Below are 16,067 nucleotides of genomic sequence, written 5' to 3' on the forward strand. Positions count from 1 at the left end.
CTATTCTGGACATGCCCTCTTGTCATTACTGCCATCAGGGAGGTGGTACAGGATCCTGAAGACCAACGCTCAATGATTCAGGGACGACTTCTTTCCCTCCACCATCAGATTCCTGAATGGTCTTTAAAGACTACCTCGTTATTCCTTTTTTGCACTACTTATTTTTCTTTCTATTTATTGCACTAACTTATGTCTTTAAGTTTTTATGTCTTGCATTATACTGCTGCTTCAAAATAACAAAACTGTGACCTTGCCCCAGTTTTTGGACTCCATCTTGGGAACACTGCCACCCTCCTATGTCCAGAAGTCAGTGGAGAAAAATTAATATTCTTACAATTCATGGATGTAGTCATCCTTTACTGATACTGAAACACCCCAATCCTGCAGCAGGCTGATCACACATGATTTTAGCTTCCCAATATCCTCTTCAACCTGGTTATTGTAAACACCTGCAGAGAGAAGACACCATTACCATCACAAATTACCACTATTAGCAAACAATATCCCAAATCTGGTAGCCCTGACTTCAAAGTTCATATATGTCACCATATACAACCCTGGGATTCATTTTCTTGCAGGCATACACAGCAAGTCCGAGAAACATAATAGAATCAATGAAAGACTGCACCCAATAGGGCAGATAAACAACCAGTGTGCAAGAGACAACAATCTGCAAATACAAAAGAAAGAATAATAATAATAAATAAGCAATAAATATCAAGAACATAAGATGAAGAATCTTGAAAGTGAGTCCATTGGTTGTAGGAACATTTTAATGATGGGGCAAATAAAGCTGAGTGAAGTTATCCCTACTGGTTCAAAAGGCTGAAGGTTGAGGGATAATAACTGATCCTTAACCCAGGGGTGTGGTGTGAATCCTTGTAATGGAACACAGTTCTATCACATCATATTCCTCATCTGCTGCTCACACAGGCCATGGAAATGCCCACACTGGCCAGTCTTGGAATTTTCCCTTTCCTCTCCGTATGTTATTGTCTCAGCATGATCAATCACCTCTGTCTGATCTCCTAAAATGGAGACAGAAGCAGGGAACCTTTCCCCTGAGATGGAAAAAAAAACTGAGGTAAGAAAGGGATGAGTCAGATACTGACTGTGTGAAGGGTGGAAATTGGCAATCAAAGTAATGAAATGGTTAAAGCTTAACTGCTAATTTTAAATCAGATGTATTTTTGTTAACCAAAATATGGGACATGAGGAGATTTGATATACCACCAAAGACTAACAAATTTCTATTGATGCACTGTGGAGAGCATTCTGACTAGTTGCATCACTGTCTGGTATGAAGGAGCCAATGTACAGGATTGGGAAAAAGCTGCAGAGGGTTGTAAACTCAGCCATCATGGGCATGAGCTTCCCCACCATCGAAGACATCTTCAAAAGGCAATGCCCCAAGAAGGTGGCATCCATCCTTAAGGACCCTCACCATGTCCTCCTCTCATTACTACCATCAGAGAGATGGTAGGGGGGTTTGAAGATGGACACTCAACATTTAAGTAACAGCTTCTTTCCCTCCACCATCAGATTTCTGAATAGTCCATGAAAGCATGAACACAGCATCTCTATTTTGCTCTCTTACTGCACTATTTATTTTTTAGTATTCCTTCTTGTAACTTGTAGAATCTTATATATTACACCGTACTGCTGCCACGAAACAATAAATTTCATGACATCAGAGATAATAAATCTGATTTTGATTCTGTGTAGGGAATTAAAATATAGCCCTGAGTTCATAGAACGATGAAAAAGCCTTGAACAGCAAGAGCTGCAAAACGAATTCCTCTTATTACTAGAGTATAGACGGAATCTACAACCCAATTCTGACTGGCGTTTGTAATAAGCATTTCCTGCCGCTGTCTGTACATTCTTCCCAAGACTGCGCGGGTTTCCACTGGGTGCTTTGGTTTCCTCCCACAGACCAAAGACATACTGGTTGGTATGTTAATTGGTCACTGTAAATTGTCCTAGGCATCCGGAGTAGCTGCGCTACCCGGCTCAAAGGGCCGGAAGGGCCCTGTATCGTAACAAATAAATACACAAAAGCCCTATTACTAATGCTACAGTCAAACATAGCCCTGATTTCACAGAATGATGAAAAAACCTTGAATGGCAAGAGCTGCTATATAAGTTCCTCCAATAGGTAATATTGCAGCTAAATAGGACCCTGGTCAGACCCCACTTGGAGTACTGTGCTCAGTTCTGGTCGCCTCACGACAGGAAGGATGTGGAAACTATAGAAAGGGTGCAAAGGAGATTTACAAGGACGTTGCCTGGATTGGGGAGCAAGCCTTATGAAAATAGGTTGAGTGAACTCGGCTTTTTCTCCTTGGAGGACAAAGGATAACAGGTGACCTGATAGGGTTGTATAAGATGATGAGAGGCACTGATTATGTGGATAGTCAGAGACTTTTTCCCAGGGCTGAAATGGCTGCCACAAGAGGGCACAGGTTTAAGGTGCTTGGAAGTAGGTACAGAGGAGGTGTCAGGGTGAGTGTGTGTGTGTTTTTTTTTTACACAGAGAGTGGTGAGTGCGTGGAATAGGCTACCAGCAATGGTGGTGGAGGTGGATACGATAGGATCTTTTAAGAGACTTTTGGATAGGTACATGGAGCTTAGAAAAATAGAGGGCTATGGGTAACCCTAGTAATTTCTAAGGTAGGGACATGTTCATCATAACTTTGTGGGCCGAAGAGCCTGTATTGTGCTGCAAGTTTTCTATGTCTCTAATTACTAGAGAATAAAAGATTCTAATTCTGACCCAATTCTAATTGGCATTTGTAATATGAAAGCATTATTACTAAATAACACTACAGGACATTGACTGATTTGTTAATTAGTAATGACACAAAGCAAGAGGCAAACCCCCAAAAAGGTACTGTACTTTCCAGTAATAAATTAATGGATCGTAAAAGGACCAGTAAACTAATAATTCACAGACTAGTGAACAACACAAGTAATGCAATAAATGAGTAAAATTGACAGGAATAGATAATAGTTGGAACATTGGGGAGAACTTGTTTTCCTCAAAATAATCCCACAGAAATGTTTAGCTTCATCTGCAAACACCAGGGACTCCTACCAACCCAGATCATGCTCTTTGCTCGCTGCTGAAATCAGGAAGGTGGTACAGCGGCCTCAGGACCCACACCACCAGGTTCATGAACAGTTAGTACCCTCAACCATTAAGCTCCTAAACCAAAGGGGATAACTTCACTCGACTTCACTTGCGCCATGATTGAAATATTCCCACAACCTATGGACTCACTTTCAAGGACCCTTCATCACATGTTCTTGATATTTATTGCTTATTTATTTATTGTTATTTATTCTTTTTGTACTTGCACAGTTTGCTGTATTCTACACTCTGGTTGAACACCCTAATTGGGCGGGTCTTTTCATTAATTCTGTTATGGTTATTATTCTATATATTTATTGAACATGCTCACAAAACTGAATCTCAGTGTTATATATGGTGGTCTACATTACTTTGATAATAAATTTACTTTGAACTTTAATATCTCACACTTGATAATATAAATTTGTTCAAACCAATAAATTTACGAAATTGAAACCATATTCGCAATGTATGTTTAACTATTGGATTAACCATTTGTTTATTCAATTTAGACAGTACAAAAGGAAGTGAAGTTCCTAAAATGGAAGCTAAAGAGAACCCTTGTACAGAGCAGCCTTCAAGGTTTACCCAATATGGGCTTGGAGTTATATTCCAATCCTGTGTCCGAAATATTAAATATCAAATATTAATTGCCCAATAATAAAATCTTAGGTTAGGCAGTGCTAAACCACCATTTTTCTTGGACTTCTGTAAATATTTTTTTTACTTAATCTGGGATCTGCCATATACAAGAGGAAATTTTAGAATCAATAGTATCAAAAAGGATTTAGGAATAAAAATTAGTATCATTTGAAATAAATATAAAAATTTAGGTAAAATAATCATTTTAATAGCATTAATTCAGCCAATCAGTAATAGAGACAGTGGGGACCACTTAGTAATCAGTTGTTTAACCTGATTAATTAACGGTAAAAGGTTGAAGTTGAATAGATCCTTATGTCTCAGTAATTTTAACTCCCAAATAAGTGAAATAGTCAGTAGTCACTGAATGGAGAACATCTATAAATGGGAACCTGCATATTTAATGGAAAAAGTTCACTCTTACCTAGATTCAGTTTATAACCAGAAAAACTACTAAACTGAGCAAGCAAAGTTAATACTGCCGGAATAGATTTTCCTGGGTTAGAAATATATAATAGTAAATCATCTGCATATAGTGATAATTTATGAGTCTCATTTCCACGGGTGATGCCAAATATATTAGGCGAATAGCAATAGCTAGCGGTTCCAAGGCAATATCGAATAGTAGTGGACTAAGAGGGCAGCCCTGCCTAGTACCACGGAATAGATGAAAAAGAGGAGATCTTTGATTATTAGTAAATACCAAAGCCAAAGGAGTAAGATATATCAGTTTATTCCAAGATATAAATATTGGACTAAAATTAAATTTCTCAAGGGTGTTAAATAAATACGTCCATTCAACTCTGTCAAAGCCTTTCTCAGCGTCCAATGAAATAACACATTTCGGAATTCTGGGTGAAGGAGTATAAACAATATTCATTAATCTCCTAATATTAAAAAAAGAGTAATGATTTTTAATAAAGCCAGTCTGATCAGCAGAAATAATTTGGGGTGATACATTCTCCAATCTCATTGCCAATATTTTAGAAAAAATCTTAGAATCCACATTCAGTAAAGATATAGGCCTGTAAGATGCACATTCAGTAGGATCCTTAGCTTTTTTGAGAATTAGAGAAATAGAAGCTCGATAAAAAGATTGTGGTAATTTACCTACAGATACTTTTTGAGCCTTTTTGATATGGAAAATGAAAGGTATAACATGTTTTTGTGACTTATTTCTGGATAACTGTTTAATGTCTTTTGAACAGTTATCTAAGAAATTTGATTTGCCTAGATCCCATTTTTTTTTAGATATTTACAAATAAGAATTTTTTTAAATACTATGTTGCCTACCTTTCCGACCTCATACCCTACTGATATCATCGATAAAATTTTAGGTTTAAATCCTCTTCAGAAGGGATTAATAGCATCTATCTATGATATAATTACAAAATTACAGCCAGGTATATCTGATAAAATTAAAAATGAATGGGAAAGGGAACTTCAACTTTGCCTACCTATAGAGAAATGGGATAAAATTTTTCAATTAGTCAGTACTCCTTCTATATGTGCTAAACATACATTAATACAATTTAAAGTAGTGCATAGAGCTCATATGTGTAAAGATAAATTAGTCCGTTTTTATTCCCATATAAACCCTATTTGTGACAGATGTCACTCTGAGGTGGTTTCCTTAACTCATATATTTTGGTCCTGTCCTCTTTTAACATAGAACATAGAACAGTACAGGCCCTTCGGCCCACAATGTTGTGCCGACTCTCAAACCCTGCCTCCCATATAACCCCCCACCTTAAATTCCTCCATATACCTGTCTAGTAGTCTCTTAAACTTCACTAGTGTATCTGCCTCCACCACTGACTCAGGCAGTGCATTCCACGCACCAACCACTCTCTGAGTAAAAAACCTTCCTCTAATATACCCCTTGAACGTCCCACTCCTTACCTTAAAGCCATGTCCTCTTGTATTGAGCAGTGGTGCCCTGGGGAAGAGGCGCTGGCTATCCACTCTATCTATTCCTCTTATTATCTTGTACACCTCTATCATGTCTCCTCTCATCCTCCTCCTCTCCAAAGAGTAAAACCCTAGCTCCCTTAATCTCTGATCATAATGCATACTTTCTAAACCAGGCAGCAGCCTGGTAAATCTCCTCTGTAGCCTTTCCAATGCTTCCACATCCTTCCTATAGTGAGGTGACCAGAACTGGACACAGTACTCCAAGTGTGGCCTAACCAGAGTTTTATAGAGCTGCATCATTACATCGCGACTCTTAAACTCTATCCCTCGACTTATGAAAGCTAACACCCCATAAGCTTTCTTAACTACGCTATCCACCTGTGAGAAAGATATTTTGGAGAAAGATCTTTTGGAAAGATATTTTTGATATTATCTCAACAGTTCTATGTTTTGACTTACAACCCCATCCTATTACAGCAATTTTTGGATTGCCAATGGTAGAACATAGATCTTTGTCTTCTTCAGCCTGTCGGATGATTGCATTTGTTACTTTAATGGCCAGAAGATCTATTTCATTGAACTGGAAGGAGACCAATCCTCCTACTACATTCCAATGGTTTTCCCAAACTATATTATGTTTAACTTTAGAAAAAATTAGAAGTGATATTTTTGATTCTTCGGTTAAATTTGAAGAAACTTGGAAACCATTTATTCAACATTTTCATATGATGTAATTTGACCTTTCTGAATCCTTCTTATTAACTTAAAATATATGAATAGAGGAACGGAGTTGACGACATTACTGAACGTGTTCGATTTAAGATACTGGTCTAGCCCTGTTTTGTTCCATTTGCTTTTTTGGGTTTAGTATTTAGTTCTTTTTTTCCCCCTTTTTTTGGGGTTTTTCTTTGTATTTTTTTTCTTTTTATTTCTGTTTTTCTTTATGATTAATTACATCATGAGGTTGGAAGTCTATTATACTTGTGTTATCTGAAATCTTTTCTGTATATGTTTATTAACAATAAGATTACTCCAATCGCTTTGTATCAACATTGTTATTTTGTTTATAATTTTGGAAAAATTAATGAAAAGATTTAAAAAGAAAGAATATCTCACGCAGCAGGTGGTCCCTCCAATGGTGCATCATTCTCTCAGTATTGCAGTGGCATACTGAGCTAGATGCGCTCGGAGTTGCGGAGGATGAGTAACAGAGGAGTTACTGAGCTACAGCTGACACTGACAACAAGGCAATTGGTGCTAGAAGATATATATCTAGATGCATAGCAATTGGTGCCAGGACCAGAGGGCACAGCCTCAGAATAGAAGGACATCCCTTTAGAACAGAGATGAGGAGAATTTTTTTTTAAGCCAGAGGGTAGTGAATCTGTGGAAATCATTACCATAAACAGCTGTGGAGGCCAAGTCATTGGGTATATTTAAAGTGGAGGTTGATAGGTTCTTGATTAGTCAGTGTGTCAAAGTTTACAGGGAGAGGCATAATTGAATGGCAGAGCAGACTCAATGGGCTGAATGACCTAATTCTACTCCTATGTCTTACAGTCATATATTCATATCCATTCAAACTGAAAAGTATGGCTACTTCATGAACCAGCAATGTTACAATTAGACAGATAGGCCAAGAAAAGAGGCACATACCTGGGTAGCGCGCATGTTGCTTATGAAAGCAATCAACAGCTCGTAGCAATATGTACAAAACCATTTCACTGTCAAGATTTTCCATACATGATGCTGGAAAGGAAAAAACATGTTGATTAGAGAGCGGTTTACACTAAAAAGAGAATGGAACAGAGCCAAACGGAGTTTGGGTTATCACACAGGTACGTAAAAAGTGGAATTACAGCATTCATCCACCAGAAGAGTGACGACAGAAATGACAGGGTGGGACCACATTATCACCTCCGACATGTTCTAAGGACCCCATAGGTTGAGGGGTCAAGACACACAGAGGAATTGCATCTTCTCAAAGAAAGAACACATGCATAAGCATGGAAGCAATTTCAGAATCAGAATTAGGTTTAATATCACCAGCATATGACGTAAAGTTTGTTAATTTTGTGGCAGCAGTGGTTCATCCATCGTCATCGATGAAGACCTTGGCACCACCAGTCACTTTGAGACTGGATGCGGTGTGTCCGAAAATGACTGGTCAGGCCAATTCAGGCATGGAATGTCCTGGCACATGTTGAGGACACGTGTAGGCACTGCAGTTGTTACGCTGGTGGCTCTGGATTTGCGCAGCTCGCGCTTATGTTGTGCTTCAGCAATGCACCTTGCTTCATAAGTTTGACAGCCCTTGTGGATAAGGCCGCGCCAGGTAGGGCGGTTCTGTGCCAGCATTTCCCAGGAGGTCGTGTCTATGTCAAATGACTTCAGGGAGGCCTTTAGTGTATCTTTGTAACGTTTCTTCTGCCTTCCATGCAAGCGTCTTCCAGCAGTTCCCCAAAAAAGAGCTGCTCGGGTATGCACTCGTCCAGCATATGGATGACATGACCTGCCCACCGGGTCTGTGCTCTCTTCAGCATCGTGTGGACTGATGGTAGACTTGCTCTAGAGAGAACTTCAATATCTGGTACTTTGTCTTGCCGTCTGATGCCTAATATTCTGCGAAGACAAGTCATATGGAAATGGTTGAGCTGTCTTGCATGCCTTCGACATACACAGTCCACGTTTCACAGGCATACAGAAGGGTAGTGAGTACCACGGCTCTGTAGACCTTCAGTTTTGTTGCTGGGCTGATTCCTCAATGTTCCCATGCAGTGGAGCGCAGTCCACCGGAAGCAGAACTTGCCTTTGCCATTCTGCAGTTCTGTATCAATAGTCACTGCTCGGGAGAGGGTGCTGCCAAAGTAAGTAAACTGGTCCACTGCCTGTAGTTTCTGTCCTTTGATTGTGATTTTGGGTTCTGTGTGTGGTGCATGAGGAGCAGGCTGGTGCATGACTTTGGTCTTTTTGATGTTGATTGTGAGTCCAAAATCGTCACAAGCCGTGGAGAATTTGTCCATATTGACTTGCGTCTCTGGCTCTGAACCAGCATACAGGGGGCAGTCATCGGCATAGAGGAAGTCTCTCAGAACAGTCTCCTTCACTTTGGTAATAGCTTGAAGTCTCCTCGGGTTGAAGAGCTTCCCATCCACTTTGTACTTAAGGCTGATTCCAGCATCACTGTCCTGGAAGGCACCATTCAGCATGGCAGAAAACATCATGCTGAACAGTGTGGGTGCGAGCACACAGCCCTGTTTGACACCACTGGTGACTGGGAACGCCTCAGAGGATTCTCCGCCGCCCAGCACTTTGGCCATCATGCCATCATGGAACTGGCGTACCATCTGAATGAATTTGGCGGGGCAGCCGAACTTTGACATAACCCTCCACAGGCCTTGTCAGTAGACAGTGTCGAAGGCTTTCATGAGGTCAACAAAAGTTGTCTAGAGTTTGCGATTCTGCTCCCGACACTTCTCCTGAAGTTGGCGCGAGGCAAAAATCATGTCAATAGTCCCACGACCTTTGCAAAAGCCACACTGTGACTCTGGCAGCTGGCCCAGCTCCAGATGAGTGACCAGACAATTTAGCAGGACTCTTGCAAGAATTTTTCCCGCGATGGAGAGCAGCGAGATTCCTCGGTGGTTGTCGCATACTTGTTGATTGCCCTTCCTCTTGTAGAGGTGTACGATGGATGCATCTTTAAGTTCCTGAGGAATGGATCCTTGCTTCCAAAAAGACTCTATAAGCTTCTCTATACGTACAGGACCACTGGCTTTGTGGATCTCTGCAGGTATGGCGTCTGCCCCTGGGGCTTTGCCACCGGATAGCTGGCTGACAGCTTTCGTGACTTCGGCTACTACGGTGGGTCATCCATGGCACTATTGACGTCAACCTGGGGAATCCTGTCTATCGCCTCATCGTTAATAGATGACGGTCGGTTGAGGACGGCTTCAAAGTGTTCAGCCCATCTCTGCAGGATCTGAGCCTTCTTTGTAATGAGAGTTGTACCATCTGTACTCAGGAGGGGGGAACTCCTGACAGACTGAGGTCCGTAGAGAGTGCTGAGGGCTTCATAGAAATGTTTCAAGTCATTTCTGTCAGCGTATCCCTGTATGTCATCTGCCTTGGCGCTCAGCCAGGCATCTTGCATTTTACACAGTTTATTCTGGACTGTCCTGCAAACACTGGTAAAGGTGTTTTTCTTGGCAGCTGATGATGGGTTGTTCTGATGGGCACGATGAAGGCAATGCTTTTCAACAAGTAGAGCCTGTATCTCATTATTCTCATCGAACCAGTCATGTTGCTTGTGGGTAGAGGGCCCTAGCATCTTCAGTGCCGATGAATGGACAGCATCCCTGAAGCGATCCCAGTCATCCACAGCGCTGCCTGCAAGGTGTAGGTCAGCAAGCTTGGTTTCTAAGGCTACAATCACACTAGACCGGATAAATCCGTAACCGAAGCTTTTTCTCTTCGTTTTGACCCTCCGTCCACATTGAAACGGCATTCTCCTCCCCCGAAAACAGAGCTTTTCAGAAACTCTCTCCAGAGTGAATAAATCTGAAAACGGCTAATATCCGGCGTAGTGTGTACGGGGTAACCGGCTATTTTTAAAACCGCTGTCATGACATACCAGAACAAATGGTGGCAGCAGCGCAGTATTTCATTGTTTTCTTGAACGCAACCTCCAACACCACAACAATATCTGACAATAGATGTGTAACAGCCTAACGTAACATTGTATGGAAATACAAGATAGCACTAATGCAGACATGTTTTATACATTTAACAAGGTGCTTTATTAATGTATTGCTTGTGCAAGCGTTCAATAGATGCGATTGACACTTTTGCCCAGTAACTCATTTTATTGCACATGTTAAATACAGCAAAATAATACACAAAGACATGGCAAAAGTAAAGGCAAACAAATGAGGTAACAGCAAATTTCACATTTGCCCAGTAACAAGCCTTATTGCATTTAGTTGTAGCCGTCCTCCCTTTCATCAGTGAAGAGACTATGGCTGTAGGAAATGTTTCTGGACAAACGCGCACCAAGTCTTTTGTTTGGCAATTTCCTTTTAAGTTTTTCTAGTCTGTAACTGGACAAACGCACATCAAGTATACAGTTTCCTCTTCGCTTGTTTTCTGTGTGTCCTGCGCATGCCCAGTAGGAGGAGATTCGCCCAAATATCTGTTTTAATGTGGACGGAGGGATTTTCAAAAACGCCTGGTGTGAACGCCTGCCGTTTTTACGCGAAACCAGCGTTTTCAAAATTAGCCGGTCTAGTGTGGACGTAGCCTAAATCCTCAGCCAGTGCTGAAGCTACACTGGGGTTCTTCAGCCTGGCCACACATTTTCTTTTCATAGCCTTGCTTCCTTGTGATCGCCTCTTGAGTCTGATGCGGAGCTTCATTTTGGAGACAGTGAGCCTGTGATCTGTCCAGCAGTCAGCACCACACATGGCCTTAGTCACTCTGACATCCTGCCTGTCTTTTCTCCTGACAATGACATAGTCGATAAGACACCAATGCTTAGAGCAGAGGTGCATCCAGGCAATCATGTTATAGGTAGGCAGGCGGAAAGTTGTGTTGGTGAGGAGCAGGTCGTGTGCTGCACAGGTCTTCAGTAAGAGTAGGCCGTTACTGTTACATTTGCCTGCTCCATGTCTCCCAATGACTCCCTGACAGGCTGCAGAGTCGCACCCTACTCTTGCATTGAAGTCGCAGAGCAAGATCAGCTTGTCGGTGCTGCTCACTGCTGATAATAGGGTGTCTAGTTCTTCATAGAACCTGTCTTTTGTCTTGTCCAGGTTGGTCATTGTGGGGGCATAGGCGCTGATCAGGGTGGCTTGACTTCTGTTCTGTAGTGGAAGCTGTAGTGTCGAGCCAGTCGTTCACACCCTTGGGGAGACTGGCAAGTTTCCAAACAAGGTGACTCCTGACGGTGAATCCAACTCCAGCATCACGCCGCTCATCACTGCCGCGACCGCTCCAGAAAAAAGTGTATCCACCTCCAGTTTCAGTCAGCTGACCTACGTTGGCAAGACGGGTCTCACTCTGGGCTGCAATGTCAATGTTGTATCTTGCAAGCTCTCTAGCAACTAAGGCTGTTCTTCTCTCTGGTCTGTTTGCTGTAGAGTTGTCCAATAGCATGCGCACGTTCCAAGTGCCAATAGTGAGCGGTGTCACCTTGCGTTTTGTTGGGTTTGTTCGATCGCCAAGATGGGATCCCCGCCAGACGTGGTAAAATGGCCAGGGTGTAATGAAGCAGGCCATGTTTAGGGTACCCTTTCTAGCCCCTTCCTCATACTACGGAGGTGAGCAGTGCGTTCCTAAAGAAGCTGCTCAGTCGCCCAGGTAGACGCCGAGTTTCACTGCTGCTTCAGTGAGCAAAAAACGACCATTAGACCTGAACCTCCTGTGTGCAGGTCTACAACTACAGCTCCCAGTGTATCCACACCTGCCGCTTCGTCTCTCGCCCATCGCCACAGGGCTCCAAGTAAGGGTGATGATGATGATGATGATGGTGGTGGTGATGATGGATCCAGTGGCAAGACAAGAGTCGAGACGGCTGGAGATGGGACTAGGCGCAGTGGATGACCAGGACATCTTCTGTGTCTTGTGCTCTACGCATTCCACGACGCTTGCAGAGACCACCTTCTTGACCATTGGACCTTCCACTGGTCTCATCCGCTCAGTCCACCAGAGTCTGTCTTCACATGCTGGGATAGACAACTCCCTATCTCACCAAGGGTTTAAGACCTGTCGGCTACCGTCACCTGGTTTAGCCGGCTTGTCGAAGCCATTGCCCGGGGTGTGACCACTGTCGCATGCAAACAGCTACGGGGAGCCACAGGTGAGATCTGAGTGCCAGGTGAAAACCAAAGGTGGACTAACCGCCTTGAAAGGGATGTGACATGTTCCCCGACCAGAGGTGCTACCCCTCCCTGACACCCCATACATTATAGAGAAAAAATGTGAATTACAGTAAATATATAACCTGAAATAGTTAAATAAATAGTGAAAATAGGAAATAAAAAAGTAGTGAGGTAGTGTTTATGGGTTCAATGTCCATTCAGAAATCGAACAGCAGAGTGGAAGAAGCCTAAATGGTTGACTGTGTGCCTTCAGGCTTCTGTACCTCCTTCTTGATGGTAGCAATGAGAGGAGCTGCTCATTAGCGATAGAGAAATATTAACAATAATTCATCAAGAGATCACCTGTCCATAGAACCAGAAAAAAAAACAACTGCAGAAATTGGAATTCCAAAAATAAAATTTGCTGGAAGCTCTGACAGAATCCATAGAGACAGAAAATTAACATTTCAAGTCAATAAACTTCAAAAGTGAGGAAACTAAGTTTCCTGTGTAAGTTACAGAGGGGAGGGCAGAAAGGACAAAGGGGAAGTTTGTAACAGAGTATAGGCCAACATTATCAAAGTTACCTTTTGATTAAAAACCAGCAGTTGGAGACAAAAGACAAAAAAAGGAATAAACACACAAAATGCTGGAGGAATTCAGCAGGTCAGGCTATGGAAATTAATAAAGAAGGCCGTGACCCTTCTTCAGGACAAATGGAAACAAAGGTAAACAACCACATTTGCAGAGGAAAAGGCAGCTGGTTATGTAAATTGGATAGAACAATAACAAAAGGAGCCATTTCAGAAAACCAAACCACTCCTTTTAGTCCCATTGTTTTCTCAATACTGCCCGTTCTAACGAAGGCTCCTTAACATGAAAGGAGCTCTCTCCACTCACTGCTGACCTGCTGAGTGAGTCCAGCATCTCTTAACCATCTGGAGAAACTGTACAAGAAAGGGATCAAATGAATTTTGCATTATATAGCGAGTTCTTGTGATCTGGAAAATATTCCTGAGTTTAAAAGTATCTTGTACTCAACAAGGAGAATTGTGCACATAAAGGAAATATAAGCAAATCCTACATTATGGTTTGAGTTAAGGAAATTCACCCTTACAGAATTCACAAATCCTTATCCAAACTTGAGATACAGCATTTATGTAAAACAAACACTAAATAAATCAATAATTAATGTTTCTAATGACCACACAGCTGAGGTGGCTTTGTATTTTGTGAAAATTGTAATACGGAGTATTGTTTAGGAATGTAACCTGCTTCTCCCTATAACACAAAGGCTGGATATATCGTTGACCCTAGGAAATATCAAAAGGAATAGGTTGATTGGACAGCTCTTTCAAGGAGTTGACACGGGAGTGCAGCTCTAAACACCTACAGCTTTGACACCTTTGAGGACAACATAAGCCTGCTGACTAGCCCTCTGTCCTCCTCTCTAGATTGATTGTGGAGAAGGTTTATATAAGTCAGCACATTATCACTGTGCTGTACTGTTCTATGTGCTAACACGTATCAGGCATTCCACCTACTACCAGCTCCTCATGACAACACATGACCGGCGTGGATGCAAAGGGGCTAGGAGTCAAACTCATTTCTGCAGTCATTGGACAATTCAATACGAATACTGGCCCTTCAGCCCAACCACAGCACCCACCCAGCTAGACCCAATTTCCTGCATTCAGCCCAAAGCAGGGAGGGTGGGTTGAATAGATTGGAAGAGTATGGATAATGTAAAAGAGTGAAGTGCGGATAAAGATAAAGTAAAAGCAAAAGTTAAAAAAAAAGAAAAGAAAGGGTGGAGTGCAGAAAAGTAAAGTGCCAAAGAGTCAAAGGTCAGAAGATTTTGAAAGCACAATGTGTGTAAGAGCACATGATCTGTATCAAGTTGGTCGAGGCAGTCTTGAGGAGGACTTCATAGAATGCATACGTGATAGCTTTCTTGAACAGCATGTTACTGGACTTACACGTGCTATCTTGGATCTGGTCCTGTGCAATGAGACAGGTAAAATTAGCAATCTTATAGTTAGGGATTATCTTGGAAAGAGTAATCACAGTATGATTGAGTTTCTTATACAAAAGGAGGATGCAATAGTTCGATCTAAAACCAGTGTATTATGCCTTAACAAGGGAGACTACAACGGGATGAGGGAGTAATTGGATAGGGTAGACTAGGAACACACGTTATAAGGTGAGACGGTTCAGGAACCATGGAAGACTTTCAAATAGATTTTGCATGGTGCTCTACAAAAGTATATTCCAGTTAAAAGTGTTATATCTCAATGCATGGAGTATCAGAAATAAGGGGGATGATCTTGTTGCTCTATTACAGATGGTCAGGTATGATGTTGTGGCCATCACTGAATCATAGCTGAAGGATGGTTGCAGTTGGGAGCTGAATGTCCAAGGTTACACATTGTATCAGAGGGAGAGGGAAAGGAAGGTAGGCAGAAGGAGTGGTGTGGCTCTGTTGGTAAAGAATGGCATCAAATCAGTAGAAAGATGTGACATAGAATCAGAAGATGTTGAATCCTTGTGGGTTAAAAAACAAGGGTAAAAGGACCCTGACGGCAGTTATATACAAGGCTCCCAACAGTAGGGTGGGATGTAGACCACAGATTACAACAGGAAATTGAAAAGGCATGTCAAATGGGCAATGTTATGATAGTCATTGGAGATTTTAACATTCAAGTTGTTTGGGAAAATTAGGCTGGTAATTGATCTCAATAGAGTGAGTTTGTTGAGTGACTATGAGATGGCTTTTTAGAGCAGTTTGATGTTGACCCTACTAGGGGATCAGCTATACTGGATTGGGTGTTATGTAATAAACCGGAGGTGATCAGAGTACCTAAGAGCTCTTAGGAGCCAATGATCACAATATGATTGAGTTCAACTTGAAATTTGATAGGGAGAAAGTAAAGTCTGACGTAGCAGTATTTCAGTGGAGTAAAGGAAATTACAGTGGTATGAGAGAGGAGTTGGCCAAAGTAAATTGGAAGGAGACGCTGGCAGAGATGACAGCAGAGTAGCAACGGCGAGTTTCTGGGAAAAATGGGGATGGTGCTGGATAGATATACTTCAAAAATAAAGAAATACTCAAATGGTAAAAGAATACAATCATGGTTAACAAGGGAAGTCAAAAGTAATAAAAAAATAAAAAAAAGAGCATACTACAAAGCAAAAATTAGCAGTAAGATAGAAGATTGGGAAGCTTTTAAAAACCTACACAAAGCAAGTAAGAATTATTAGAAGGGAAAAGATGAAATATGAAAGCAAGCTAGAAAACAATATCAAAGTGGATAATAAAAGTTTTTTCGAGTATGTAAAATTAAAAGAGAGATGATAGTGGATATAGGACCACTAAAAAACGAGGCTGGAGAAATAATAACGGGGGACACGGAGATGGCAGACGAACTAAATGAGTATTTTGCATCAGTCTTCACTGTAGAAGACACCAGGAAGAGAAGTGGGTGCAGTTACTGTTAAAAGGGAGAAGGTGCTCAAAAAGC

At 41.6% G+C, this 16,067-nt stretch overlaps 1 protein-coding gene across 1 annotated transcript in view; it reads right to left on the minus strand.

Annotated features, from left to right (window-relative positions):
- Window positions 1-16,067, minus strand: part of nae1 (nedd8 activating enzyme E1 subunit 1) — a 73,389-nt gene that overhangs the window by 2,914 nt on the left and 54,408 nt on the right. The window contains exons 17-18 of the mRNA XM_063067242.1: window positions 7,346-7,438; window positions 335-449 (exon numbers count right to left, since the gene is read on the minus strand). Of these exons, the coding sequence (XP_062923312.1) occupies window positions 335-449; window positions 7,346-7,438 (208 nt within the window). The remainder of the gene's footprint in view (window positions 1-334; window positions 450-7,345; window positions 7,439-16,067) is intronic.

This window comes from Mobula hypostoma, chromosome 14 (genome assembly GCF_963921235.1).
Source record: "Mobula hypostoma chromosome 14, sMobHyp1.1, whole genome shotgun sequence".
Classification (NCBI taxonomy): Eukaryota; Metazoa; Chordata; class Chondrichthyes; order Myliobatiformes; family Myliobatidae; genus Mobula; species Mobula hypostoma.